The sequence below is a fragment of the Papio anubis genome, chromosome 13 (genome assembly GCF_008728515.1).
Source record: "Papio anubis isolate 15944 chromosome 13, Panubis1.0, whole genome shotgun sequence".
NCBI lineage: Eukaryota > Metazoa > Chordata > Mammalia > Primates > Cercopithecidae > Papio > Papio anubis.
This window is the reverse complement of record NC_044988.1, coordinates 103129761-103157099: the sequence shown is the minus strand read 5'-3', so window position 1 is coordinate 103157099 and position 27339 is coordinate 103129761. Positions and strand designations below refer to the sequence as shown.

The window sequence follows — 27339 nt, the reverse complement described above, 5'->3', positions numbered from 1 at the left end:
CCGGGAGGCGGAGGTTGCAGTGAGCCTAGATCTCGCCACTTCACTCCAGCCTGGGCGATAGAACGAGACTCCTTTCCCGGGGCGGAGGGAAGATCGTAGTGTGTAAGTCTATTTTTCAGAGCAAAAGTCACTGCGCAGGGGCTCTTCCTTGAACACGCCGGCTCCCTCCCGCCCAACACTTCTCCCTTTTCCCCTGGGGCTTTCTTTGGCGCTGCCCTCACCTGACAGTCACACGCTTGCCAGGTTTATCAGCCACCTCTACGGCAGACACTCGCCAAGAGCACATCTGTGTGTGTGACACACTGCTTGTGTCCCCTAGGACTGAACCTAGGGCCTGCCACGTGCCAGGCGCTCAGTCTGCGTCCGCCTGAGACCGGAGGCCCCCCACTCCAAAGGACTGAATGAAGGTACTACTGGTCATTCACTCATTTCGCCCCTACTCATGAGGGCCTGCTGTGCCGGGTGTAGGGGTGAGGGGAGCGCAAGGACACGTGCGGGACCCGGGTGATGGAGGCGCTGAGGCCCGGCCTCGGGGTCCCCGGCTGCAACCACTCCCGGCGGAGATTGGCTGCCCTCGGCCCACAATACTGTGCTCTCCGCCCCGCGCGCTGCTTCCGGCGGAGTCAGGCCTGACTAATCGAGCGCTCGGGCTGGCGGCTCGGCGCTCGTCTGGCGGCGCCTGCCCGTGTGGTGGTTTCCGGCGGACGTGGTGAGAGTCGCACGCGCCGCCGGGAAGGTGTGAGTTGTGAACGGCTCGGGTCTCCGCCATGGCCTCTCTACTCGACAAGGACGCCTACCTGCAGAGCCTGGCCAAGAAGATCTGCTCCCATTCGAGCCCGGAGCAGCAGGCGCGCATGCGGGGTAACGCACATGGCCGGGCTGGGACTGAGGGGCCTGCGAAACGGGAACGCGGCCGGAGCCAGTGTAGACGAGTCTGTAAAGTACTGGAAAAAAAAAATCTAAGTGACTTGTGAAAGAAAATACCCCCCTTTCCCTTGCTTTTTTTTTTTTTTTTTTTTGGAGACAGAGTCTCGCTCTGTCCCCCAGGCTGGAGTGCAGTGATGCGATCTCGCCTCACTGCAAGCTCCGCCTCCCGGATTCAAGAGATTCTCCTGTCTCAGCCTCCAGAGTAGCCGGGATTACAGGCGCGCGTCACCACGCCCAGCTAATTTTTGTATTTTTAGTAGAGAGGGGGTTTAGTAGAGACAGGAGTAACGGTCAGTCAGTGGGAAAAGACCCTTTCAGTCCCTTCATTACGGACATGGTGCGGTGTGGGGAGGAGGAGGATGGCAGAGGGCTCCTGCCCTTAGGGTTCTCATGGCCTGGTGACCAGGCTGCACAAGGGAAGTAGACAATCGGGCGGGGAAGCCGACAGCGGGGACTTGTCAGTGCTGTCTGGGCCCAGGAGGAGAGGAGAGCAGCAGCGTCTCTGGACCCACCAGAGGTTAAACAGGGTTTCCTTTTTATTCAAGGACGGTATATCGGTGATAGCAAATCCAAAATCTTGTGAATTTTCTCATTACTCAGTATGTCTTCCGTCTGTCTTTCTCATCCTTTTTCAAGTTTTTTTTTTTTTTCCATTTATTAAAATGATTCAGCTCCTACTTTACATACTGATTTCTCCCATTTAAAAAGTAAACATTGTCCTGGCATGGGGCCTCACGCCTGTAATCCCAGAACTTTGGGAGGCCGAGGCAGGTGGATCACAAGGTCAGGAGATCGAGACCATCCTGGCCAACATGGTGAAACCCCGCCTCACTAAAAAATGCCTACCGGGCACCAGTGCTGGTGCCTGTAATCCCAGCTCCTCGGGAGGCTGAGGCAAGAGAATCGCTTGAACCCGGGAGGTGGAGTTTGCAGTGAGGAGAGATCGTGCCATTGCACTCCAGCCTGGGCAACAGAGCGAGACTCTGTCTCAAAAAAAAAAAAAAAAGTAAACATTAACCCCAGCAGCTAAAATGAAAGCCCTTGTCATTGTGTTTGATGGCAACATGGTAGCTTATTGTGAAGCAGGGTCAGAAATTGTTAGTAGAGGTGGATATTCAGGTTTTTCTAATTTTTCACTCAAATAATATGATGAACGTCCTTGAAGCCTGGTCTTTGTGCATGATGGATTCTCACAAGCAGAACTACTTGGTCAAGGTTATGGTTCTGAGCTCTAGGATCAGTGTGTCTCTGCCTCCCAATCCTGATCCTCTTTCTGCATCCTCCTAGGATCAAAGCCTTGGTGAGCCTTTCGTGCCTATTGAATGGGCCATGAGATTGGCACGGCAACTCTTTTTTTTTTTTTTTTTTTTGAGACTGAGTCCTTTTCTGTTGCACAGGCTGGAGTGCAGTGGAGTGATCTCAGTTCACTGCAACCTCCACATCCCAGGTTCAAGCTATTCTCCTGCCTTAGCCTCCTGAGAGGCTGAGATTATGAGCGCCTGCCACTACACCTGGCTAATTTTTTGTATTTTTAGTAGAGACGGGGTTTCACCATGTTAGCCAGGCTCCTCTCGAACTCCTGACCTTGTGATTCGCCTGCCTCAGCCTCCCAAAGTGCTGGGATTACAGGTGTGAGCCACCGCGCCCAGCTGGGATGGCAACTCTTTCTTATTTTGCATTTCAGCTGGCAAAACTCGAGGCTCGGAAGCTGCAGGGCCCCCAAAAAAGAAAAGGAAGAAAACACAAAAGAAATTCCGGGAGCGGGAAGAGAAGGCTGCTGAGCACAAGGCCAAGTCCTTGGGAGAGAAGTCTCCAGCAGCCTCTGGGGCCAGGAGGCCTGAGGCAGCCAAAGAGGAAGCAGCTGGGGCTTCCAGTTCAGCAGGGAACCCTGCAGGTGAGAGGCGTCAGGACATGTTGGTTCTGTGCAGGGCGGGGCTGGGGCCGGGCTTGGGCTTGGTCCCCTCTGCTTTTAAAAAAAAGCATTGTCAGGCACACAGGGATAGCACAAGACTTCCCCAAGAGCAAAGATCCCGGGAGCGCTAGGGTGGATGGGACCGAAGGAACTGGATGGCGTTCCAGGCCACGTGGCTAGCAGGATGTCGGGGGCAAGGCCATGTCTCTCTGAGGACCTGGAGCAGCTTGACTTTAGCTTCACTGTCCTCAGGTCTCTGCAGGGGCGTCGTGAGAGCCCACTTGTTCTGGGGCGCAGGCTACAGAATGTGGAGGAGGTGGTTTGGCTGGCGCCGTAGGACGTGTTTTCTCATACCACAGTGACCCACCTTGCAAGGCACTCAGTTACCTGTCCTGGAGGATGTTGTAGGAACCAGTCTAGGTTGAAGCGGTGGAGTAGAATTTACTGAAATTGCACTGTGGATCCATGAGTGGCCACAGTGGGACAGGGATTCGTGGCCCTAGGGAGGGAGGGGGAGAGGGAGAGAGGGCCCCCTGCAGTCCTGTCTTCTTCCCTGCAGATGGCCTGGCCACTGAGCCTGAGTCTGTCTTTGCACTGGATGTTTTGCGACAGCGACTGCATGAGAAGATCCAGGAGGCCCGGGGCCAGGTAGGCAGGCAGGTTTGCTGGAGTGCTGTCACTGCTCTACCTGTGTTCTCCCTGGGTTCGGCTCTCAGCGAGGGGCTGTAGTCCCTGTTCTCCCCTCTGCAGTGAGTCTGTCAGTGCCCCAGCAGCTGTGCCCTGGGAGAGCAGTTATTTTCTTGGAGAACCTCAGTCCCCAAAGTTATCGGCCTCCTTCCTTCTGGGAAGCTGCCTTTGCTGAACTGACACTGGGATAGGCACCTCCTGTGTCTGTTTCTCCGAATGTCGTGATAGTCCTGTGAGTTGAGCAGGGACCTGAGCTGAGTGGCTAGGCACAAGAAGCGCCAGTGCAGCTCTTTGTGCTGAATGGTGCTGTCTCCTCTGTGTTGGCCCCTACTCACCCTTTCCCTGGGGCCCTTTCTTAAGTCCTCATGCTGTGTGGGGGACAGTCCCCAGCTACTCTCCTCCACCATCCCAAGGTACAGTGTATGGTTCCTAAGAAGCGATCAAGGCTCCGGGCCCTTGTTCCTGAAGCACAGGCCTCATTTGGGCTGGTGTAGGGCTCTTGTTGGCCCGGGGATGGGAAAGGCCACTGGGGAGAGCGTGGTTTGGGTACCCTGTGAACAGAATAGGCAGCGGTCAGGACAGGTGTTCAGACCCCAACTCCAAGTTCTAGGCAGTGGTGTTGACCCTCCTCATCTATGAAACAATGTATGACATGTGGAACCATGTTTGTAACGTATCCTGGCACGGGGTAAGCGCCTGGGAATTGGAAGCCGTGATTCTTATTTGGGGGTCCCTTCTCCCTTTTGGGGTCATTTGCATTTTCGAGGAACATCCTCTGTTGTGGAACATTGAACTCCGTGGGCCCCTTGTTTTGCGTGAGGATTTCCTCACCTGCCTTCCAGCCCTGATTCTTCTCAACCATGGGCCAGGCTGGGGGACCCTGGTGTCAAGAGAACTTTAATGAGTGGGCGCCTGTCCCCCAGGGCAGTGCAAAGGAGCTGTCCCCCGCCGCCCTGGAGAAAAAGCGGAGGAGAAAGCAGGAACGGGACCGGAAGAAGAGGAAGCGAAAGGAGCTGCGGGCGAAAGAGAAGGCCAGGAAGGCTGAGGAGGCCGTGGAGGCCCAGGAGGCGGTGGCGCCAGCCCCAGAGGGTGCTTACACGGAGCCGCGGGAGCCGCCGGGGCTGATCTTCAATAAGGTGAGTGGGAGCTGAGTCCTCGGGCGGGCTGGGTCGGCTTCAGGCCTCAGCGTTGCCCCTTGTTAGCTTCATGACCTCCCTCCGGGCCCCATCGCGTCTGTAAGGTGGTGACGGGGACAGCGCAGTTCCCTTAGGGTGCCGGCCAAGACTGGGGCCTAGTGTGGGGCTGGCATGAGCTCATGTCATGCCTTTTTCCCAGGTGGAGGTGAGCGAAGATGAGCCGGCCAGCAAGGCTCAGCGCAGAAAGGAGAAGAGGCAGAGGGTGAAGGGGAACCTCACGCCGCTGACCGGGAGGAACTACCGGCAGCTGCTGGAGCGCCTGCAGGCACGGCAGAGCCGGCTGGACGGGCTGCGCGACCGGGATGAGGGGAAGGCGCAGGAGCTGGAGGCCAAGATGAAGTGGACCAACCTCCTGTACAAGGCGGAGGGCGTGAAGATCCGCGATGATGAACGCCTGCTGCAGGAGGCCCTGAAGCGTAAGGAGAAGCGGAGGGCGCAGCGGCAGCGCCAGTGGGAGAAACGCACGGCCGGCGTGGTGGAGAAGATGCAGCAGCGCCAGGACCGGCGTCGGCAGAACCTGCGCAGGAAGAAGGCGGCCCGCGCCGAGCGCCGCCTGCTCAGGGCCCGCAAGAAGGGCCGCATCCTGCCGCAGGACCTGGAGCGCGCAGGCCTGGTCTGAGTCTTTCCCACCTGGGGCTGCCGTCTCTGTCCTGGGAGGCTCCAGGGGACCCTCTGAGTCCTTGATGCTGGCTCTGTCCCAGGATCTCCACAGACCGCGGCCTCTGCGTGTGAGGGGGACACTGTCATGCTCTGCTGAGTTGTGAGGGCTCAGATCACGTGTGTGATAGAGAATGTTTCTGCGTCATCCTTGAAAACGGTCCGGGGCCTTCAGACCCGGGGAAAGGGCGAGCCACACTGGGGCCCAGTCTTCTTTCCTGGGCCTGAAAGCTTCCCCGAGGTTTGCAGGGTCAGGGAGGAGGAACGGTGGGGGTGGGCAGTCACTGCCCCTTCCCCCGGCCTGTGTTCGCAGGAGCCACAGGACAGAAGAGGGTGGCCTCTGCTGCCGAGCCACATTAGTCTGCAGCTGACTGGAACAGAGGACAACCCTGAGGTGTGGCGTGTGGCCACCTGGCACTCGGGAGTGGTGGGAGCACGTCCAGGCATGGTGCGTCCTGGGGCAGAACGCTACGTCTCCTCCCCCTTCTCTTGGCTTCTGCCTGTTGGGGTCTCATTCCTTTCTGTTCCTCAGTGCCTGGGGGCGGCATTTCACCTCCGAATTCAGAGGGAGGGAGGCAGCAGTACCTTCTCAGAGTCCACAGGTGTGAGTTGGGTCAAGTGCATTGGCCCAAGGGAAAGAGAAAGAGTAAAAGCTGGAGAGAGTGAAGTGAATGGAGGATACAAAATGGAACGGAAGAATTAAATCCAAAGCTCCAGGCAATCAAAATGAATACAGGTTGAATAAACTCAGGTGAATTTTAGTGACACGTGGATGATAACGCTGTAAATAAAATTCTTTTGATGAAACTCTCCAGTTAACGAGACGAAGATTGTAACCGAAAGGGAGCTGGTGTGACTGTTAATATGCCCAATGAAAAGCCCCGCGGAAAGATCAGATGTGAGATGGGTATGAGCTTGAGCTAGGAGACAGACACAACAGTATCTGGAAATAATACAGTCTTTCGGCCGGGCGCGGTGGCTCAAGCCTGTAATCCCAGCACTTTGGGAGGCCGCAGGACGGGTGGATCACGAAGAGATTGAGACCATCTGCTAACACAGTGGAAACTCCGCCTCCACTGTGCACAAAAACTACAGCAGTGGCGGAGCGCTTCTCAGTCCCAGCTACTCGGGAGGCTGAGGCAGGGAGAATGGCCTAAACCCGGAGGCGGAGCTTGCAGTGAGCTGAGATCCCGCCACTGCACTCCAGCCTGGGCTTCACAGACAGACCCTGGCCTCAAAAAAAAAAAAAAAAAAAAGAATACAGTCTTTCCAAGCGCATATGGAACATGGATGGGAATTGACCACCTACTTTGTCTTAGAAAAGAAGTCGTAAGATACTTCAAGGAATCAGTGTCGTTACCTGACCACATCCCAATGTCGTTAAAAAAATTTTGAGCTAATTTTTTAGACAGAGTCTCGCTCTGTCGCCCAGGCTGGAGTGCAGTGGCACGATCTCGGCTCACTGCAACTTCTGTCTACCAGGTTTAAGCGTTTCTCCTGCCTCAGCCTCCCGAGTAGCTGGGACTATAGGCGCCCGCTACCACGCCCTGCTAATTTTTTGTATTTTTAGTAGAGACAGGGTTTCACTGTGCTAGCCAGTATGGTCTCGATATCCTGACCTCAGGTGATCCGCCCGCCTCGGCCTCCCAAAGTGCTGGGATCACAGGCGTGAGCCACTGTGTCCAGCCTAAACTAATTATTAAAATTTCATATTTGGAACTTTTAAAACGTAGTTACAGATCACCTATGAGTTAATTCCTAATGGATATTAGAAATATTTGGGACTAAAAGATAATGAAAATGCTGTGTATTGAAGTTTGTGGAGCAGGGCCTGGCACAGCGGCTCATGCCGTTAATCCCAGCACTTCTGGAGGTGGAGGTGGAGGCGGGTGGATCACTTTAGGTCAGGAGTTCGAGACCAGCCTGACCAACATGATAAAACCCCATCTCTACTAAAAATAACAAAAATTAACAGGGATGGTGGGACATGCCTGTAGTTTCAGCTGCTTGCGAGGCTGAGGCAGGAGAATCGCTTCAACCTGGGAGGTGGAGGCTGCAGTGAGCCAAGATCGAGCCACTGCACGCCAGCCTGGGTGACAGAGCGAGACTGTCTCAGAAAAGATTTGTGGAACAGGGTTAAAGCAGCATAAAAAACATTTCATAGCCCCTAAATGTATGTGCATCTACAGATAGATAAATAGTACCATTCATACACGTGTATGCTGTATGTCTGTGTTTTTAAGGGCCAAAGATAAATAAGCATGCAGCTTAAGTTGGAACAACCCAAAGTAAATGGAAGAAAGATCTCCAAAACTGACCAATAGAAAGCCTGAGTTGTAATCACTGATGAAATTGAATCAGTAGTTAAGAATGTTCCCCTGGACAGTTACAGAGAAGTTCCGTGAAATAGAGAACAGGTAATTCTAGACTTAGACAAATTCTAACAGAGAATCAAATGAGAGAACATGAATTTAACTTTGTTACCAAAACTAAACAAGAAAACTAGGTAAGAGGAAGGGAAGTTACCAAATACCAATGTCAAAATTTTAATAATAATAAACCAAGTTTAGCAAAGTGCCACGCCGGATTTAATTCAGAGTTGCAAAGCGGTTTCAATGCCACAGAATCACATGTGATTCACATCAACAGATTAAAGGAGCAAAACCCACGTGACCTTCGCAATGGTTGCGGAGCAGGCACCCAGTAAAGGACCCAACCGCCATTTATAACAAGAGTTCTTAGCAAACTAAGAGTTCAGGGGATTTCCTTACTCTGACAAGGGGATTTGGAGCCAGGCATGGGACTCATCTTGAAACCACGTTCTGGGTCAGGCAAATGTAGATGTATGCGAGGGAAAGACGTCACCATGGGTTCCTGACAGGTGAGTTCATCTTCATAGTGAACTAAGGGGCCAGTGAGGGTCTGGAAAAGGCCACTACCATCACCTGGCCATGGAGACCAAAGGGGCAAGGGAGTCTCGTCCTGAGCGGAGACAGGACAGCTGGGTGGGTCCGTGAGGGCTTCAGGTGGAGGGAGCTGAGAGTACAGCAATGTTTTACTGCCACTGGATGTCTGTACAAGGCACCTATGCCAGCCAGGGAGGTTGAGAGCGAGGCTCGGTGGGGACTGGCATACTGACTGAGATGATGCAGTCATTTGGCAACGCATGTCATGCATGGCGTGGGCCATCGCTGTACTGGATGAAAGTTTCAGGAGCGAATGAGACCCAGCCCTAGCTCTCAAGGAAGTCACAGTCTCATTGATAGTGGTCCTGCAAAGTGGGCAGAGGAAGGATCGGGGTGTAGGGCCCTGAGGTCACATGGAAAGTTGTGAACGTTGCCGGTACCAAAATGGAGTCACTTATGTCGAACTCTAAAACGGAGGTGAAGCAGCCCTCATGCACACGTTCCTGTAATAGGACTTACCACAAGACATTTCTACAAACAGACCAATAACAGGACTCACTGCAAGACCATCCTCAACAGTTGCAGTATTCCAGATAAGCTGCTATTCCCAAATCCATTTATTTTAGAGAGTCTATCTCTGGATGCCTTCATTGGTTGACAGTGTCATGTAGGATTCAGTACAATGAACAAAGATTGGGGAAAGGCAGCCCCCAGGCAGAAGACCAGAGGCAAAGGGGACAGTCAGGCATTTGTAAGGTCTAAAAAGTTGAGTCTGCTTTCATGATACCTGACAAAGTTTCATATGTTGTGTTTTCATTGAGTTCAAAATACTTGCTAATTCCCCCTTGATTTATTCTTTGACTTACGAGTTATTTAGAGGTGTGTTATTTAGTTTCCAAATATTGAGGAATTTGCCAGAGATCTTTCTGTTAGTAATTTCTAGTTGAATTTCCCTGTGGCCAGAGAACATACTTTGTATAACTTGAGTTCTTGGCTGGGGCATGGTGGCTCACACCTGTAATCCCGATACTGGGAGGCTGAGGGAGGAGGATCACTTGAGCCTGGGAGATTGAGACCAGCCTGGGCAATGTAGTGAGACCCTGTCTCTACAAAAAATTTAAAAAATTACCCTGGGGTGGTTGCCCACACCTATGCCTATAGTCCCAGCTACTCAGAAAGCTGAGGTGGAAGGATCACTTGAGCCCAGGAGGTTGAAAATGCAGTGAGCCATGTTCCTGCCACTGCACTCCAGCCTGGGCAACAGAGTGAGACCCTGTATCATAAAAACAAAACAAAAAACCACTTGAATCCTTTTGAAGTTAACAGGGTTTGTTTCATAACCCAGACTGCGGTCTCTCTTGGTAAATGTGTGTGTGCTTCAGAAGAGTGTTTTCTGCTCTCGTTGAGTCAAATGTTTTAATGTCAGGTCCAGTGGAGTTCAAGTTCTATATCCTTGCCAATTTTCTTTCTTTCTTTCTTTTTTCATTTTGAGACGAAGTTTTGCTCTTGTTGCCCAGGCTGGAGTGCAATGGCGCGATCTTGGCTCACTGCAACCTCCGTCTCCCAGGTTCAAGCCATTCTCCTGTCTCAGCCTCCTGAGTAGCTGAGATTACAGGCCTGCGCCACCATGCCCGGCTAATTTTGTATTTTTAGTAGAGACGGAGTTTCTCCATGTTGGGCAGGCTGGTCTCGAACTCCCGAACTCAGGTGATCTGCTCGCCTCAGCCTTCCAAAGTGCTGTGATTACAGGTGTGAGCCACTGTGCCTGGTGCCAGTTTTCTACCTACTCATTCTGTCAATTATTGCGCTTCATCAGAAGTTAAAAATTAGAAACACAAAAAGATGAAAAGGCTCACAATGGGAGATGATATTTGTAAAACATACGGTATAATAAAGGACCCATGGCCGGGCGTGGTGGCTCACGCCTGTAATCCCAGCACTTTGGGAGGCCGAGACGGGTGGATCATGAGGTCAGGAGTTCAAGACCAGCCTGGCCAACATGGTGAAAGCCCGTCTCTACTAAAAATATAAAAATCAGCCAGGCGTGGTGGCACATGCCTGTAATCCCATCTACTTGGGAGGCTGAGAGAGGAGAATCATTTGAGCCTGGGAAATGGAGATTGCAGTGAGCCGAGCTGTCGCCACTGCACTCCAGCCTAGATGACAGAGCAAGACTCCATCTCAAAAAATAATAAATAAATAAATAAAATGGCATAACTATTTTGAAGGTTCATTTGTTTTTGCATAAAGATGTCTAGTGTTCCGGCACCAGTTGCTGAAAAGACTGTCTTCACAGAATTGCCCTTGCACCTCCGTCTGAAATCAATTGGCCATAAATCTGTGTAGGTCTGTTTCTAAACTGTGTGTTCCGTTCCCCCGAACGTTCTGCCAGTGCCACACCATCTTGATCACTGCAGCTCTATAGTAAGTGTTGACGTCAGGTAGCATGAGTCTTCCAACTTTGTTCTTTTTGAAATTGTTTTACTTCACATTTACTACATATAGTCACTACTTGATCAGCATTCTTTGCTTTTAAAAAATATAGCTCTTCTGGTTTTTAGGACGACTTGATTTTTTTTGGTCTAGTCGTTACTTTTCATATCCTTAAATAATACCTTTAGTCCCCTCAGTTTTTAAATGAGATCTAATAGTTCCCTACTATGAAATAATTTGTAAACATTTCCCCTCTCTTCAAGTGATTCGACTGCCTCGGCCTCCCGAGTAGCTGGGATTACAGGCACCTGCTGCCACGCCCGGCTAATTTTGTATTTTTAATAGAGATGGGGTTTCTCCATGTTGGTTAGGCTGGTCTTGAACTCCCGACCTCAGGTGATCCACCCGCTTTGGCCTCCTAGAGTGTGGGATTACAGATGTGAGCCACAATGCCTGGCCTTGTCTCATACTGCTATAGCTGCCACTGTAAAATGTTTTTTTAACACGTTCTGTTACCTTTATGTATCAGTTTGCTAGGGCTGCAGTAACAAAGCACTGCAGGGCAGCTTAGGTGAGAGGAATTCATTGTTCACAGCTCTGGAGGGCAGGGGTCCAGTCCAGGCATCAGCAGGGTTGGTTTCTTCTGAGGTCCCTGAGTGAAGGCAACTGTTACCAGGTGCTGTCCTTGGCCTGCAAACAGCACCTTCTCATCTTCCCTCTGTGCCTGTCTGTCTGTGGGTCCTGATTGCCTCTTCTTATAAGGACACCAGTCACATTGGATTAGAGCCCACCCCAGTGACCTCGTCTTTACTAATAACATTTGCGATGACCCTATTTCCAAATAAGGTCACATTCTGAGGTGCTTGGGGTTAAGACATCAGTGTGTGGATTTGGCAGGGGACACACTGTACTTACCCATCACAACTTGCTGCTGTTGTTGTTTTGGTCCCTGTCCTCTAGTTGAATATGTGAATGCTCACTCCCCGTTCCTCTTACTATCTGTGATCATCTCTTGGTTAACTAAAATTCATCCTCTAGTACAGCGGTACTTTTGACCAACCCTTTTTGCCCCAGTGACTGCTTTCTTGGAAGACAATTTTTCCATGGACAGTAGGGGCGGTGGGAGGGATGGTTTGGGGATGCAACTGTGCCACCTCAGATCATCAGGCATTAGATTTTCATTAGGAGTACGCAACCTAGATCCCTCGCATGCACGGTTCACAGTAGGGTTTGTGCTCCTATGAGAATCTAATGCCGCTGCTGATCTGAAAGGAGGTGGAGCTCAGGTGGTAATGCTCTGCTTTGATTCCTTTGTTTTAACAAAGTTATCTGGACTTCTACCTTGGAGTCTGTCCTGTCTCAGCTCTGCCCTGCCAGCCAGGGACCTGCCACTGCCTCCCCCGCCACTGCCTCCCCTGCTGCTGCCTTTCCTGCCTGCTTGCTCTGCTGCTGTTTGGCCTCTTCATGTCCCTGTTTCTTCCTTGCTGCACTTTCTGCAGCATCTCTAGACTTATGTCCGTGGCCTTTGCTTCCAGTCCTTCCTGAGTTCCACAAGCACCTGTCCACCTGTCCTCTCTGGGGCTGCAGAGTCCCCCATGGCCATTGCCACTGCAGCTGCTCCCCTGGCCGCTCCCCCAGCCACATCCTGGGGCTGCCTGCTGGCTCACCACTTTCACTCTGCTTTGTGGCAATGGTTTTCTCTGCGTTTTCTTCATCTGCAGGGAAGTCTTGCTGTTCCTTTTTTGTTTGTTTGCTTTTGAGACAAGGTCTTGCTTTGTTGCCCGGGCTGGAGTGCAGTGACATGATCGCAACTCTCTGCAGCCTTGACCTCCTGGGCTCAAGAGATCCTCCCGCCTCAGCCTCCCAAAGTGCTGGGATTCAGGAGTGAGCACTGCGCTGGCCACCCACTCCTTTCAAGTTTCTTTTTTCTCTTCTGGTATCTTTGGGTGGATATTGTTACTCGTATTTGGATGAATTGGGTTTCCTGGATTGGGAGGGTGGGGCAGGCAGAGCCCAGAGTATAACTGTTCTGGTTTTGAGCCCACCCCTCTCCTGATGTGCAGTAGCCTCTAGTACAGGCCGCCTCTGTGGCAGGGCAGGCTGAGTCCCGGAGCCCAGTAGGGTCAGGAGCACCTGCACCGTCATCCACATGGTCCCCCCTCATCTGGAAGTGGAGTGTCCACCCAGCACCCATGCCCCACTTCCATGTGCGTTTCCACAGCTCCACTCCCTGCTGGTGCTCAGCCCCTTCCCAGCAGTCCAACTTGGGGTGGGGCCTTCTCCCTTTGGCGTGCGACCCTGAGGGTTTCCTGTTCCCACCTCCTGCTGGCTTTCTCCACACTCCCGCTGCCTCCCTGACACCTGTTCACCCTCGGAACTCCATGCATGGTCTGCTTGTCTTTAAAATACAGTAATTATTTTTCAGACACAGGGTCTCCCTACATTGCCAGGGTGGAGTGCAGTGGCTATTCACAGTTGCAATTATACTGCACCACGGCCATGAACTCCTGGCCTCAAGCGATCCTCCCACCTCAGCCTCCCAAGTAGCTGAGACTACAAGTGCATGCTATTAAGCCTGGCTTAAAAAACAATGTATTTATTGAAAATGTGAGGTTCAGTAAGGCCACCAGATCAGGAGATAATTGCCATTGAAAAGATAGTTTGCTACAGTTTCCAGGAGAAGGGGTACCCCATGCCACACAGGGCCACACGGGGAAGTGCTGGAGTCTGTCAGGAGGCAGGAGAGGGCAGAACTGTGGGTGAGAGCCTGTAGTGTGGTTTCCGTGGGGAGTGGGCAAGGCAGTAGGGAGGCTTAGGCTTGGCTCATTTGAATGATTTCAGCGCGCTCTGGGGTGGAACACCTGCCTGCTCAGTGAGCTCCACAAGGAATGCCCCGCATCGCTGCAGTAACTCCCGTAGACGCCGTGTGAGGGCTGCGTGCAGGCTGCTGTGGCCTTTCTGCAGCTCAGTGTGGATGGCTTCTCCAGGGTCAGCCAGAAGCAGTGGGGTCAGAGCGAAAACCAGGGCTTCCTGGCTGTGAGGTATGTGCCTCCAGCTCACTGAGCTGCCCTGCTTACCCCACAGGAAGTGGGAAGAGGTCAGGGAGGGCTTACTGTGGAAGGTGACCATCGACCTTGACCCCGAACGATGGGAAAATTAGGATGGCAGAAAAGGGCATTCAAGAAAGGAAGAATTGACCGGGCATGGTGGCTCATGCCTATAATCCCAGAACTTTGGGAGGCTGAGGCAGGCAGATCACCTGAGGGCAGCAGTTCAAGACCAGCCTGGCCAACATGGTGAAACCCTGTCTCTACTAAAAATATTTTTAAAAATAGCTGGGCATGGTGGCGGGTGCCTTTAATCCCAGCTTCTCAGGAGGCTGAGTCAGGAGAATCGGGCTGAACTCAGGGGAGGCAGAGGTTGCAGTGAGCCGAGATCCCGCCATTGCACTCCAGCCTGGGCAACAAGAGTGAAGCTCCATCTCAAAAAAAAGAAAAAAAAAAATATACAAAAATTAGCTGGGCATGGTGGTACGTGCCTGTAGTCCCAGCTACTTAGGAGACTGAGGCAGGAGAATTGCTTGAACCAGGAGGGGGAGGTTGCAGTGAGCCAGGATCACGCCACTGCACTCCAGCCTGGGTGACAGAGTGAGACTCCATCTCAAAAAAAAAAAAAAAAAAAAAAAAGGAAGAATTTTATATACGATTGTTATATGATATATAATATATACATATGGTCAAGGTGTGGCTCAAGCCTGTAATCCCAGCACTTTGGGAGGCCGAGACGGGCGGATCACGCAGGTCGGGAGATCATAGACCATCCCTGGCTAACACGGGTGAAACCCCTCGGGCTCTACTAAAAAAATACAAAAAAACTAGCCGGGCGCAGGTGGTGGGCCTGTGGTCCCAGCTACTCGGGAGGCTGAGGCAGGAGAATGGCGTGGAACCCGGGAGGCAGACTTCTTGCAGTGAGCTGAGATCCCGCCACTGCACTCCAGCCTGGGCGACAGAGCTGGTGACCCGGCCTCAAAAATATATATATATATATACATATATATATACTATATATATAGTTAGAGAGATGATATATAGATATAGATCTATAAAGAGATGGGATCTTGCTGTGTTGGCTAGGTTGGTCTTGAACTCCTGGCCTCAAGCAATTCTGCCGTCTCAGCCTCCCAAAGTGCTGGGATTACAGGCGTGAGCCACTGCTCCTGGCCAAGAGAGGAAGAATTTTTTGTTTTCTCTAACAAAGAAGGGAAGATCCTGACACGTGGGGAGTTTCCCCAGGGACAGAGTTCCTGTGAGGACAACCGGTCTGTGCAGAGCCTTGACTCTCAGGCCAAGGACTGACATGTCCCTAGAGCAGAAGAACTGTGTCTGAGTCCCCGATGAGGGTCATGAAGCACAGGGCAGAGGACAGAAGACTCAAGCCCAGCAATACAAGCTGGGGCAAAAACACAAATGGGGTGGTCAACTGCAGGACAGAGATCAGCAGGAACTGTGGCTGTGCTGGCAGGATCCACTAACTACATAAAGTCATCAGTAAACATGGACAGTACTTTTTTTTATTTTTATTTTTTTGAGAGGGACTCTTGCTCTGTCACCCAGCGTGGAGTGTAGTGGTGTGATCTCGTCTCACTGCAACCCCTCCGCCTCCCGGCTTCAAGCGATTCTCCTGCCTTAGCCTCCTGAGTGGCTGAGATTACAGGTGCACACCACCACACCCAGCTAATGTTTATGTTTTTAGCGGAGACGGGGTTTCACCATGTTGGCCAGGCTGGTCTCAAACTCCTGACCTCAGGTGATCTGATCACCTCAGCCTCCCAAAGTGCTGGGATTATAGGCGTGAGCCACTGCACCTGTCCCATGGACAGGACATCTGTGGGCTGGTGGGAAAGGGCTTGTCTTGGGTCTGTGCAGCTCCTCAGTTTCTCAGTCCAGGTATCATCGTGATCCTTGGAAAAGAGAAGATTGCAGGAAAGAGTAGATAGATGGCCTGGTTTCCCAGTATCAGGAAGGCTGAAGTGGCAAAAGGAGCAGAGACCTTCAGCGGTTCACCGGCAGAGCCAGGTCATGGGGGAAGGACCTTCTAAGCCAGAGGCCGTGAGTCCACCTACAGGGCAGTGACTCACGCACTCGACTCAGACTTTTGGGTCTTGTCTCTGCTGCAGTGTCTGTACCTGTGAAAGGGTACACTCGGGGACCTGCTGCAAAGGGCTGTGCGGTCTCATGAGATGATACCAGCAGTGTGCTGAGACTCACGCCTGGGACGTGGCAAGATGTTGGTCATGCTTAGCTCCTGTTTCACAAAGAAAGCTCTGCGGCCTGGGCCTGCCATACCCGGTGGGGGACTGCTCTCGGCTGATGCTCCAGTGAAAGGGGAGCACCTGGGCCTGGGGCAGATGCAGCGAGGTTCCCAGCGACCAGCAGCTGGAATGACCCCTCTGAGCACTTCCGCATTCAACAAACCTGGACCAGGCTCAGCGCAGGCCAGGCGGGGCGCTTCGGGCACATCTGTGGAAGGAGTGAACGAAGCTCCCCGAACACCCAGGTCTGAAAAAGGAGCAACAAGAAAGGAGGGAAGGAGTGGGGAGGGGCAGTGAAGAAACTTCCTGAGTGTCTCCCCGTGGCAGGGCCTCCCATCCATCGTCTCTGACCCTCACAGAGTTCTGCAAGGAAACAACCTCACCAAGCACACGCTCCACGGTTGGGACTTCTGCCTGCATTATTCAGCAATGAGGCGCACCCAGAATGGTGCCTGGCACCTAGTGGGCGTTCAGCAATTGTCCCTTTTTTTTTTTTAGACGGAGTCTTGCTCTGTCGCCCAGGCTGGAGTGCAGTGGTGCAATCTTGGCTCACTGCAAGCTCCGCCTCCCGGGTTTACGCCATTCTCCTGCCTCAGCCTCCCGTGTAGCTGGGACTACAGGCGCCCGCCACCATGCCCGGCTAATTTTTTTTTGTATTTTTAGTAGAGACGGGGTTTCACTGTGTTAGCCAGGATGGTCTCGATCTCCTGACCTCGTGATCTGCCCGCCTTGGTCTCCCAAAGTGCTGGGATTACAGGCGTGAGCCACTGCACCCAGCCTTCTTTTTTTTTTTTTTTTTTTTTGTGGAAGTAGAGTTTCACTCTTGTTGCCCAGGCTGCAGTGCAATGGTGCGATCTTGGCTCGCTGTAACTTCCACCTCCTGGGTTCAAGCGATTCTCCTGCCTCAGCCTCCCGAGTAGCTGGGATTACAGGCACCTGCCACCACGCCCAGCTAACTTTTTTGTATTTTTAGTAGAGACGGGGTTTCACCATGTTGGCCAGGCTGGTCTTGAACTCCTGACCTCAGGTGACAGGCCTTGGCCTCCCGAAGTGCTGGGATTACAGGTGTGAACCACCACGCCCAGCCAGCAAATGTCTCTTGAATGAATGAATGAATGAATGCCTGTGTGATCAATGCTGAAGCTGTGATGAGCAAGGATGTGACACACCTGAGGTCGCAGATGCTGGACTTTCACCCCGGTCCCACTGCAGGGCCTGCGTCTGCCATGGATTTTTCTTTTCTTTTCTTTTTTTCTTTTCTTTTTTTTTTTTTTTTTGAGACAGAATCTCACTCTGTCACCCAGGCTGGAGTGCAGTGGCACAGTCTCGGCTCACTGCAGCCTCCACCTCCCAAGCTCAAGTGATTCTCCTGCCTCAGCCTCCCGAGTGGCTGGGACTGTGGGACTGCAGGTGCGTGCCACAATGCCTGGATAATTTTTGTATTTTTGGTAGAGACAGGGTTTCACCATGTTGATGAGGCTGGTCTCGAACTCCTGACCTAAAGTGATTTACCCACTTCAGCCTCCCAAAGCGTTGGGATTACAGGCGTGAGCCACCGCGCCAGGCCCCTTTCCCTCTTACTGGTCTTCTTTTGATTTTAGTTTTTAAAACAATCTTTTCAGTTTATTGTTGTAATATTCACTGACAGTCTTTTGTTTTCTTGTTTGTTGACTTTAACGGGTGCTTTAGGGTTTATAATATGTCTTTAATTTATCACAGTCTACTTTCATCTAGTATAAGAACCTTACAGCTGGGTGCTGTGGCTCACGCCTGTAATCCCAGCACTTCGGAAGGCTGAGGTGGATGGATCATGAGGTCAGGAGTTTGAAACCAGCCTGGCCAACATGGCAAAACCCCATCTCTACTAAAGATACAAAAAATTAGCTGGGTGTGGTGGTGTGTGCCTGTAATCCCAGCTACTCGGGAGGCTGAAGCAGGAGAATTGCTTCAACCACCAGGCAGGAGAATCATGTGCCACCGTGCCTGGCTAATTTATTTTTTTTTTATTTATTTATTTTTTGAGACGGAGTCTCGCTCTGTCGCCCAGGCTGGAGTGCAGTGGCCGGATCTCAGCTCACTGCAAGCTCCGCCTCCCAGGTTTACGCTATTCTCCTGCCTCAGCCTCCCGAGTAGCTGGGACTACAGGCGCCCGCCACCTTGCCCGGCTAGTTTTTTTTTGTATTTTTTAGTAGAGATGGGGTTTCACTGGGTTAGCCAGGATGGTCTCGATTTCCTGACCTCGTGATCCGCCCGTCTCGGCCTCCCAAAGTGCTGAGATTACAGGCTTGAGCCACCGCGCCTGGCCCGCCTGGCTAATTTTTGTATTTTTAGTAGAGACGGGGTTTTGCCATGTTGTCCAGGCTAGTCTCAAACTCCTGACCTCAGGTTATCTGCCTACCTTGGCTTCCCAAAGTGCTGAAGTTACCGATCTGAGCCACCGCACCTGGCTCTTATTTTATTCTTTTACACTTTCTTCCAAAATTACTCTGTGTTTAATTAGAACAATAATAACAGCAGCTGGCATCATTGAGCGTTCTCTGTCAGGTGTATCTTGCTGAGCACTGCCCCTTTGCTCTCAATTTTCATCTGAGGGTTTTCATCTGAGGGTGAGAGAATGGGGAGTGGTGGAGGCGGAAACCTCTGCCCCAGCTCAGCAGATCACATTCCCCAGTCGGAGGAGGAGGTGAGCCGTACCCAGCACTGCCCCTGGTAGCCCACAGGGTCTGATCCAGGGCCTCTGCCCCCTCAGGGCCCCTCCAGCCGAGGCACCTCAGTGGCACAGTTTGCCCTCAAGGCTGCCAGGTGCCGAGTGTTGTAGGAGGGGCTGAGAGGGGCCTCCCAGCAGGTCTGTCCACCTCCCCAGCACCAGAGCTCTCCTGGGTGGGAAAGGGAAGGCCCTAGACTGGGGTGCAGGCTGCTGTCTTTTTTCTAACAGAGCGTCTTGTGTGGATGCGGTGACATAGATGTGTCACCCACCTGGGACCGAAGGAAGCCGCAGGAAGGACACCCAAGGGCATTGTGGCATCTCTCCTGCACCCTGCATTTCCCCGGGGCCAGTGCCAAGGGCAAGGCCCGCCATGGCGGGCAGCAGCCCCTCTGCTGGACATGCCACCTCCTGCCCCAAGCCCAGGGCTCCAAACTAGGCCCCCCCACTGAGCATCCGATTTCCTGAGTCTCCCTCCCAGGGCTCCGGGACTTGACCTCGACGTTCCCGCCTGCCTGAGTCTGTGTGTTTTAGGCCTGCGTGGCCTTCCCTGTCCGTGCCCTGCGTCCACCCGACCGCTGCCATCCTTCAAAACCCAGCCCAGTCCCACCTCCTGGAGGAGGAAGGGGCCTGTCCGCCTGGCCTCCGGGGTGTCTTGGGCCAGGGCAGCTGCAGCGGTCCCTGCACATCCCCGTCACAGGTGGGTGCCTGTCCTGAAGGAGCCCAGTCATCCCGAGAGGCCTCAGCCCTCTCTGGCCACCCAGGCTCCCTCTCCCTTCCAGGGCTCAGCAGAGGCTCTTGGGCTGAGCGGAGTCGCGGGTGGTGGAAGAGAGGGGCACTTGGCCATGGGGGCTCAGGGCATGGCAGGGGGGCCCAGGATACATTCGTGGAGGGGCTCCTTCCCGGGAAAGGTCGCGCTGTGTTTGTGTTCCGGCTCTTTCTTCTGCCTGAGTTCCTCCGAGGCCCTGGCTTATCTGAACACAGGACCCTGTGTGCCACAGCATGCACCATGTCACGGTGAATGTCACACAAACAGGAACGTGCCTGGAGGCCGCCTGGACCTGTCCTCCTGCCCGTCAGCTGCCAAGGTGATGCTGTGGACATGGCTGTCCCTACCTGCTTCCCCACTCATGGAGCTCCTCACGGGCTCAACACCCCCCTTCCAGAAGGCTGATCCCTGGAGGGGAGTGGCAGGCAGTGCGGCCGGCATGGGGTCCATGAGCCAGGGGGTGGAAGAAGCCCTGCGACACGGGGAACACACTAAGCTCCTAGCCCAGCTCTTCTCCTGGAGGACCGGACGCTGTCGCTCTGCAGCTGGGGAAGGAGTGCGCAGGGGGCTTGAGGCCAGCGCAGGAACAGTCCCCCAAATCTTACTCCAGGATCAGCACTTTCCTGGAAGACCCCAGGAGTAAGGAGAAGGAAGAGCAGCCGGGGAGGGAGGGAGGGAGTCCCAAGCCAGGTGCCAGAGAGAGGGGGTGGCGTGACCCTGTTCAGGTCACCTCCTGGGAAACTGAGTCCCAGCCAGGCAGAATCAGGTCTCCTGGTCCTAGATACCACCCGCTACTCAGGCAGCTGCTGCCTGGAAAGCTGGAGATGTCACTTTGTTGCCCAGGCTGGTCTTGAACTCCTGGGCTCAAGCGATCCTCCCGCCTCCACCTCCTAAAGTGTTGGCATTGAAGGTGTGAGCCTCCACGCCGGGCATTGCTTTTTAAGAGCATATATAACTTAGCCATGAGAAAAACAGCAGCATTTTTCAACAACAGTAAAAGGGAGAGAGGTGAGAGAAAGGCCCCCAGCAGAGCCGGGCCAGGGTTGGGGGAAGAACCGTGGGCAGTGGGAGCAGCGACTCCAAATTCAGCCCCGGGCCCCGCCTCCAGGCCTGGCCAGCTCCTGGCAGGGTGGCCCCACCAGGGTGAAGGGCTGCTGTCCGCCGCCTCCAGGTCAGCAGCAGGGCCTGGCTTATGATCTATGAACCCCCGCCCCATCTACAGGCTAGGGCTCTAGATGAGGAGGGGATTCGGTTAGAGAGGGCAGGGTGGAGGGGAGGATAGAAAGGGACCAGGGAGGCTGCGCGCGGTGGCTCAAGCCTGTAATCCCAGCACTTTGGGAGGCCGAGACAGGCGGATGACGAGGTCAGGAGATCGAGACCATCCTGGTTAACACGGTGAAACCTCATCTCTACTAAAAAAAATACAAAAACTAGCCGGGCAATGTGGCGGTGCCTGTAGTCCCAGCTACCGGGAGGCTGAGGCAGGATAATGCTGAACCCGGGAGGCGGAGCTTGCAGTGAGCTGAGATCTGGCCACTGCACTCCAGCCTAGGCGACAGAGCCGAGACCCGGCCTCAAAAAAAAAAAAAAAAGAAACGAAAAGGACCAGGGAGGTCCAGGCCCAGTGGGGGCGGAGCTGAGCGGGGGAGGCGGGGCCGAGGTGGGCGGGGCCGAGGAGTGGGAGGAGCGTGGTAGGGGCAGGTCCAGTGGGGTGTGGGTCAGAGCCAGGCCTAGGGGCGGAGTGGGCGGGTCGGGCGGGGCCGAGGGTGGACCTTGCGGTGGAGTTGCACGTAGCCTGGAGCTGGGCAGACAGGCTGACCCAGAAACACGCTTGACCACCTACCTGAGCTTCCACTCAGCTTCAAGGCTGTGGGGATTGCTCTCTTAGCCAAGGTGAATGGCCCTGAGCCTCCAATGGGCTCTGAGGGTTTTTCAGTGTTTATTCTAAATGGGCTCCAACATCGAGTGCTCGTGGGCGGCCAAGAACCAGCGCTGGCCAGGGAGCCTCTCCCCAGTCACCCAGTGAGAAAGATCTGGAATGTTCATCAGCTGTCTTCCCAGTGGTCCTCTCCTGAGCATCCTGCGGTTGGGGGACTGGGGACGCTTCTTCAGTGCGTGGTGCTTTCTGTCCCTCCCAAAGACATTGGTCTCTCCCAAATTCCCCAGGCATAGGAACAGCCACAAGAGCCAACTCACATTTCCCAAAGCCCTCTGGCGGCACGGCAGCGCCCTGGGCAGAGGGGAGACCTGCCCAGCTCAGCGGGTAGAAATCCCAGTGCTGCTCTCCGTGCCCCCCAGGCTCGATGACTGCCATACTTACCAGCTGGGGGAGCTGGTGAGCACTGCCAGTCTCCAGTGTCCACCCTTACTTACCCCGGGGCAGTGCTGCTTACAGCAGGGGGGACTCCGAAAGGGAAGGAGTCAAAGGCACACGGATCCTAGCACTTTGGCAGGCTGAGGCGGGTGGATCACTTGAGGTCAGGAGTTGGAGACCAGCCTGGCCAACACGGTGAAACCTCGTCTCTACTAAAAATACAAAAAATTAGTCGGGTGTGGTGGCGGGCGTCTATAATCCCAGCTACTTGGGAGGCTGAGGCAGGAGAATGGCGTGAACCCGGGAGGCGGAACTTGCAGTGAGCCGAGATCGCGCCTTCGTACTCCAGCCTGGGCGACAGAACAAGACTCTGTCAAAAAAAAAAACAAAAAACAAAAAACAAAAAACAAAAAAACTTTTACAGCTGCGCATGTGTGTAAAAACAGGACGCAGCACTTCTGCAGCCCCACGTGCCGGTAATGCTCAGACTCCTTTACTCCTCATTCCCAGGCCAGGGGCAGGCTCTACTGTCCTCTCCATTTTACAGGCAAGGAGACTCAGGCTTGGGGTTAGAGACAGAGATGGCCTGTAGTGAGTGGGTCAGGAGCCTGGGCCTTGTGGCTCCAGGGTGCCACACTCCCCCCACATACTGTCCCAGGTAGAGGAGCTTTTGGGGATGGGTGGTTACTTTCTGCTCATCTCCTTCCTTTTTAATTTTAATTTTAATTTTATTTTATTTTGAGACATGGTCTGGCTGGGTCCTCCAGGCTGAAATGCAGTGGCCTGATCACGGCTCATTGCAGCCTTGAACTCCCAGGCTCAAGTGAACCTCCCACCTCACCCTCCTGAGTAGTTGGTACTACAGATGAGTGCCACCACACTTGGCTAATTTTTTTTTTTTTTTTAATTTGCATTGTTTGTAGAGATGGGATTTCACCATCTTCCCCAGACTGGTCTCAAACTCCTGACCTCCAGTGATCCACCCACCTCAGCCTCCCAAAGTGCTGGGATTACAGGCGTGAGCCACCGTACCCAGGCTGTCTTCTTCTATATGACTTTATTTTTCTCCCATGGGCACTTATGACTCTTTTAATGATGAAGATAAAGAGCCATCCTGGTTGGAGTCCAGTCAAGCAAGGAGAAGGAAGCATGAAGGAGGAAAGCGTAGCTGGGGAGAGTGTGTGAAGCTTAGTGACCACCCAGTAAGCGGGGCGCCCCAGCCAGGCAGTTGCTCAGAAGCACAGCTTCAGACACAGGGACCCATTCTTTCTAGAACCTTCCCAGAGGCCTGCTGCTTCCAGCGGGAGGCCTTGTTGTGATTCTAAAGGCATATGAGTTGTCCGCTTCCTTCCCTCATGACCAAATGTGTCTTCCAATACAGTCATTGTAAAATGAAATGTGAGGAACACGATGATTCCAGGGCAATACTGTCAACTGTGGCTGCCCCAGGAGTCATCGGGAAACCTCAAAAGATACTGAGGCCAGCCGGGCACAGTGGCTCATGCCTATATTCCCAGCAAGCACTTTGGGAGGCCGAGGTGGGAGGATTGCTTGAGCCCAGAAGTTAGGAGAGACCAGGCCTCCAAGGCAACATAGTGAGACTATCTCTACAAAACCTTAAAAATCAGCCAGGCATGGTGGCATGTGTCCCAGGTCCCAGCACTCAATAAGTTGAGAGGTGGGAGACTTCTTGAGCCCAGGAGGCTCCAAGGCCAAGCAATGCTATGATTACACCACTGCATTCTAGCCTGGGTAAATGGTGAGAAAGACCCCATCTCTTAAAAAAAATACTGATGCCTGGACCAGGCAACCAAATCACAATGTTTAAGGTGGGGCCTGGCAAAGGAATGCTAACCCCCAGGTGACTCCTAATCTGCAGCCAAGGTTAAAACCGTTGTTTCTAGAGAGAGCCGGGAGTGGAGCAGCAAAGAGAACAGATTTGTTTCGGCTTGTTCTTCGCCATTTCTTTAGGGTTCATTAATCAGAAATGCTTGGATACAAAGAGGGGAACAACAGATACCGGGGTCTACTTGAGGGTGAAGCGGGAGGAGGGAGAGGATAAAAAAAATACCCCATTGGGTACCATGCTTATTACCTGGGTGACTAATAACCTGCGGGCCACCAAAACCCCTTGAGACATGGAGTTTACCTATATAACAGTCCTGCACATGCTCCCTAAACCTGAGATAAAAAGGCTTTTGTTTGTTTGTTTGTTTGTTTTGAGATAGAATTTTGCTCTTGTTGCTAGACTGGAATGCACGGCACAATCTCGCTCACTGCAACCCTGCCTCCCCGGTTCAAGGGTTCTCCTGCCTCAGCCTCCCAAGTAGCTGGAACTTGGTGGTGATCGCCACCACATCTGGCTAATTTTTGTATTATATATAATTTTTTTTTTTTAAATCAAGAATACTTTGCCTAGTTTATTTTCTGTTCTGATACGCGGGCTCATTTTTCCTGTTCAACATTTCCACAGATCTTTTAAATAAAACAGAGCAAGAAACAGGCACCTCGGCCGGGCATGGCTCAAGCCTGTAATCCCAGCACTTTGGGAGGCCGAGACTGGCGGGATCACGAGGTCAGAGATTGAGACCATCCTGGCTAAAATGAAACCTGCCTCTACTAAAAAATACAAAAACTAGCCAGGCGAGGTGGTGGGCGCCTGTAGTCCCAACTACTCGAGGCTGAGGCAGGAGAATGGCGTGAATCTGTGAGGCTGGAGCTTACAGTGAGCGGGGAGATCCGGCCACTGCACTCCAGCCTGGACGACAGAGGAGACCCCATCTCAAAAAAAAAAAAAAAAAAAAAAAGATAAAGAAAAAGAAACAGGCACCTCAAGGGATAGCCATTGTTACAAAGGCTCGGGCCTGAGACTGCCACTCTGTTGAGAAGTCACAGAAACCTCCAATCTGGTGGCAGGTACCGGGTGAACAGCAGACCCAGCAGATGACGCTGAGTGGCAGCTTCAGAGGCTGCAGAATCTCTTTCAACCCCTGAGTGGGAGCCCAAGTCACCACCCTCAGTTGACACAGGAGGAAAACCAGGCTCAGAAGGTCCAGTGGCTCAGGCGGCAGCAAAGCTGCAATTTCAAGGCTGACTTGTTTCCAAAACCCCAACTTTTAACCATCATGCTATAGGACACCATGCAGTCCTCCAGATTCATTGTATTTTATTTATTTATTTCTTCATTTATTTACTTTGGAGGTGGAGTTTCCGTCTTTTTGCCCAGACTGGAATACAATGGCAGGATCTCGGCTCATTGCAACATCCGCCTCCTGGGTTCAGGTAATTCTCCTGCCTCAGACTCCTGAGCATCTGACATTACAGGTGCCTGCCACCACACCCTGCTAAGTTGTTGTATTTTTAGTAGAGACGGGGTTTCTCCATGTTGGCTAGGGTGGTCTCGAACTCCTGACCTCTGGTGATCCGCCCACCTCGGCCTCCAGAAGTGCTGGCATTACAGGTGTGAGCCACCGTGCCCGGCCAGAAATCAGTTTTCTACTCTCCATGCCTGTTTCCCTGCACCGCCGCTTCTTCTCCGGCCACGCAGAAGGCTGGGAGCCCCCCAGCAACAAGAAGCCACACTCCCCGGTGATTTTGCCACTTTTTAAAATGTTGCTCTGGTCTTGGTCGATGTTGACGTGTCCAGCGCTTCATTATATTCCTTTAAAGCCACTAAAAATCATCTCATCTTCTAGCCATATAACAAAATGATCAAAGAACCCTTTTAGATCACAAATTCCAAACCCAGTCGAAAGCACGTAGCCATTGTCTTAAATTCCAAGTCATTGGTTCAGATGAAACCCGGGAAGCTAAAAATCCACTAAATCCCATTTTTAGGAAGAAGAAAAAACCACCCTGCCACAAGCCAGCAAACTCATCCTACCTGTATGTTCACAGGGATGTGATGTGCAAAGCAAACCCTGATGTGTGAAGGCAGCTAAGACAAAGAGCTGGCCAGGTCCCTGCCCGCCATCCCCCATCACAGTACCTGCTGAGGCACAGACACCCAATCTGCAGGCCACGGGCAGGGCTTCTGCCCAAAACCAACTGTGCCAGGCGCCATCCTGACACCTGCCCACCCTGACAGCTGCCCGCCCAGGAGAGCAGAACACAGTGGGAGATCCAGGGGCTTCCTCGGAAGAGCACCGGGAGATCCCCTGTCTCCTCTGCAGGCTCCCTCTCTCCAGGCCAGGCCTGCCCTTCACAGCACAGAGTTCACCTTTGGTGTCCCCAAGGCCCTGCGCTTCTTGGGTGGGCCGGTGTCTCTCTGACTTTCTCCCTTTGGGCTTTCTGGTAACCCTGGCCCTGCAGGGCAGTTCTGGCACTTGGGGAAGCCTCTAGAAAGACCGTGGGCAGAGGCAGCGATGACCCAGGCCCACCCAACCCCAGAGAGCCCTGCGGACATGCCCCGCCTTCCGGGAGAACTGCCTGGTGCCTCCGTTAAGCAGATCCTGGGGGCCTTGTGTGGGGGTCAGATCCCTGTCCTCAAGGAGCCCCCTTGGCTCTGGGGAACCAAGTATGGGTGGTCGGCATCAGCCATTCTCCATGCGGGGACACTGAGGACCAGAGGGGCACATCCAGCCTGGGAAAGCCAGACCACGTGAAGCTCTTGGCATCGTCCTCACCTGCTCCGTCAGCAACACCACCCCCTGGGGGGCAGCTGGGTGACACCATCTCACAGCAGGGAAGACAGGGCTTCGAAAAGCCCCTGTGCAAAGCAGAACTGGGACTCAAGACCACCAGATTTGGTGCAGAGGAGAGAGCTTGGATCCAGGGACAAGCTCTGCCAGCAGTGAGGACAGGACTGGGTGATGGGAGCTTAGTTTTGGAATAAAAATCTGCAAAGGAGCCATCTGTCCAGAAAGCGCCACAGAAACAGAGTTCTTAGTGGCAGCCACCATTCCTTGAGGGCCTCCCATATGTCCAGCACTTTCCAGAGTGCTCTCTCTGATTCCTCCACACAGACCTAGCAGGGACAACAACTGCAGGGCCTGGGCTGCGGTGCTGGGGCTGGGCTGCAGTGTGGGGCTGGGCTGCAGTGGTGGGGCTGGGCTGCAGTGTGGGGCTGGGCTGCAGTGTGGGGCTGGGCTGCAGTGGTGGGGCTGGGCTGCGGTGTGGGGCTGGGCTGCAGTTTTGTGTCTGGACTGCGGTGATGGGGCTGGGCTAGCGCTTCAGGAGTGGGTCTCTCAGGCCTGGTAAACCAAATGCCCTGCACCAAGGAGTCCACATAGGAGCCTGACAGGTGTGGCTGCTGATGGCTTAGGCTTCTGCATCACTTGCCCTGGGATGTGGGGGCTCCATGTACCCTAGTAGTGTTACCAGAAAGGAGTCCCAGTCCATACCCCAGGACAGGGCTTTTGGATCTTGACTGAGTATAGTTATGGTTATTCCTTGATTATATGCTAAACAACGGGTGGATTGTGAGTTTTCCAAGAAAGGGGAGGGGATTTTTCTGAACTGAGGGTCCCTCCCCTTTTTAGACTATATAGTGTAACTTCTGGACGTTGCCATGGCATTTGTAAA

At 53.2% G+C, this 27339-nt stretch overlaps 1 protein-coding gene across 2 annotated transcripts; it reads left to right on the top strand.

The window, feature by feature from the left end:
• Positions 1 to 57: 57 nt before the first annotated feature.
• SURF6 (surfeit 6) lies at positions 58 to 6186 on the top strand. 2 transcript variants are annotated; one of them, XM_003911139.5, is made up of 5 exons: positions 74 to 861; positions 2612 to 2821; positions 3399 to 3487; positions 4450 to 4662; positions 4862 to 6186. In XM_003911139.5, exons 1-5 carry the CDS (start codon positions 768 to 770, stop codon positions 5339 to 5341), a joined length of 1086 nt encoding a protein of 361 aa, XP_003911188.2. In that variant the 5' UTR covers positions 74 to 767; the 3' UTR covers positions 5342 to 6186. The 2 variants fall into 2 exon arrangements, with proteins under 2 accessions (XP_021782778.2, XP_003911188.2); XM_021927086.2 differs by lacking the exon at positions 4862 to 6186 and having other exon boundaries at positions 58 to 861; positions 3399 to 3491; positions 4455 to 4651.
• The last annotated feature ends 21153 nt before the right edge of the window (positions 6187 to 27339 follow it).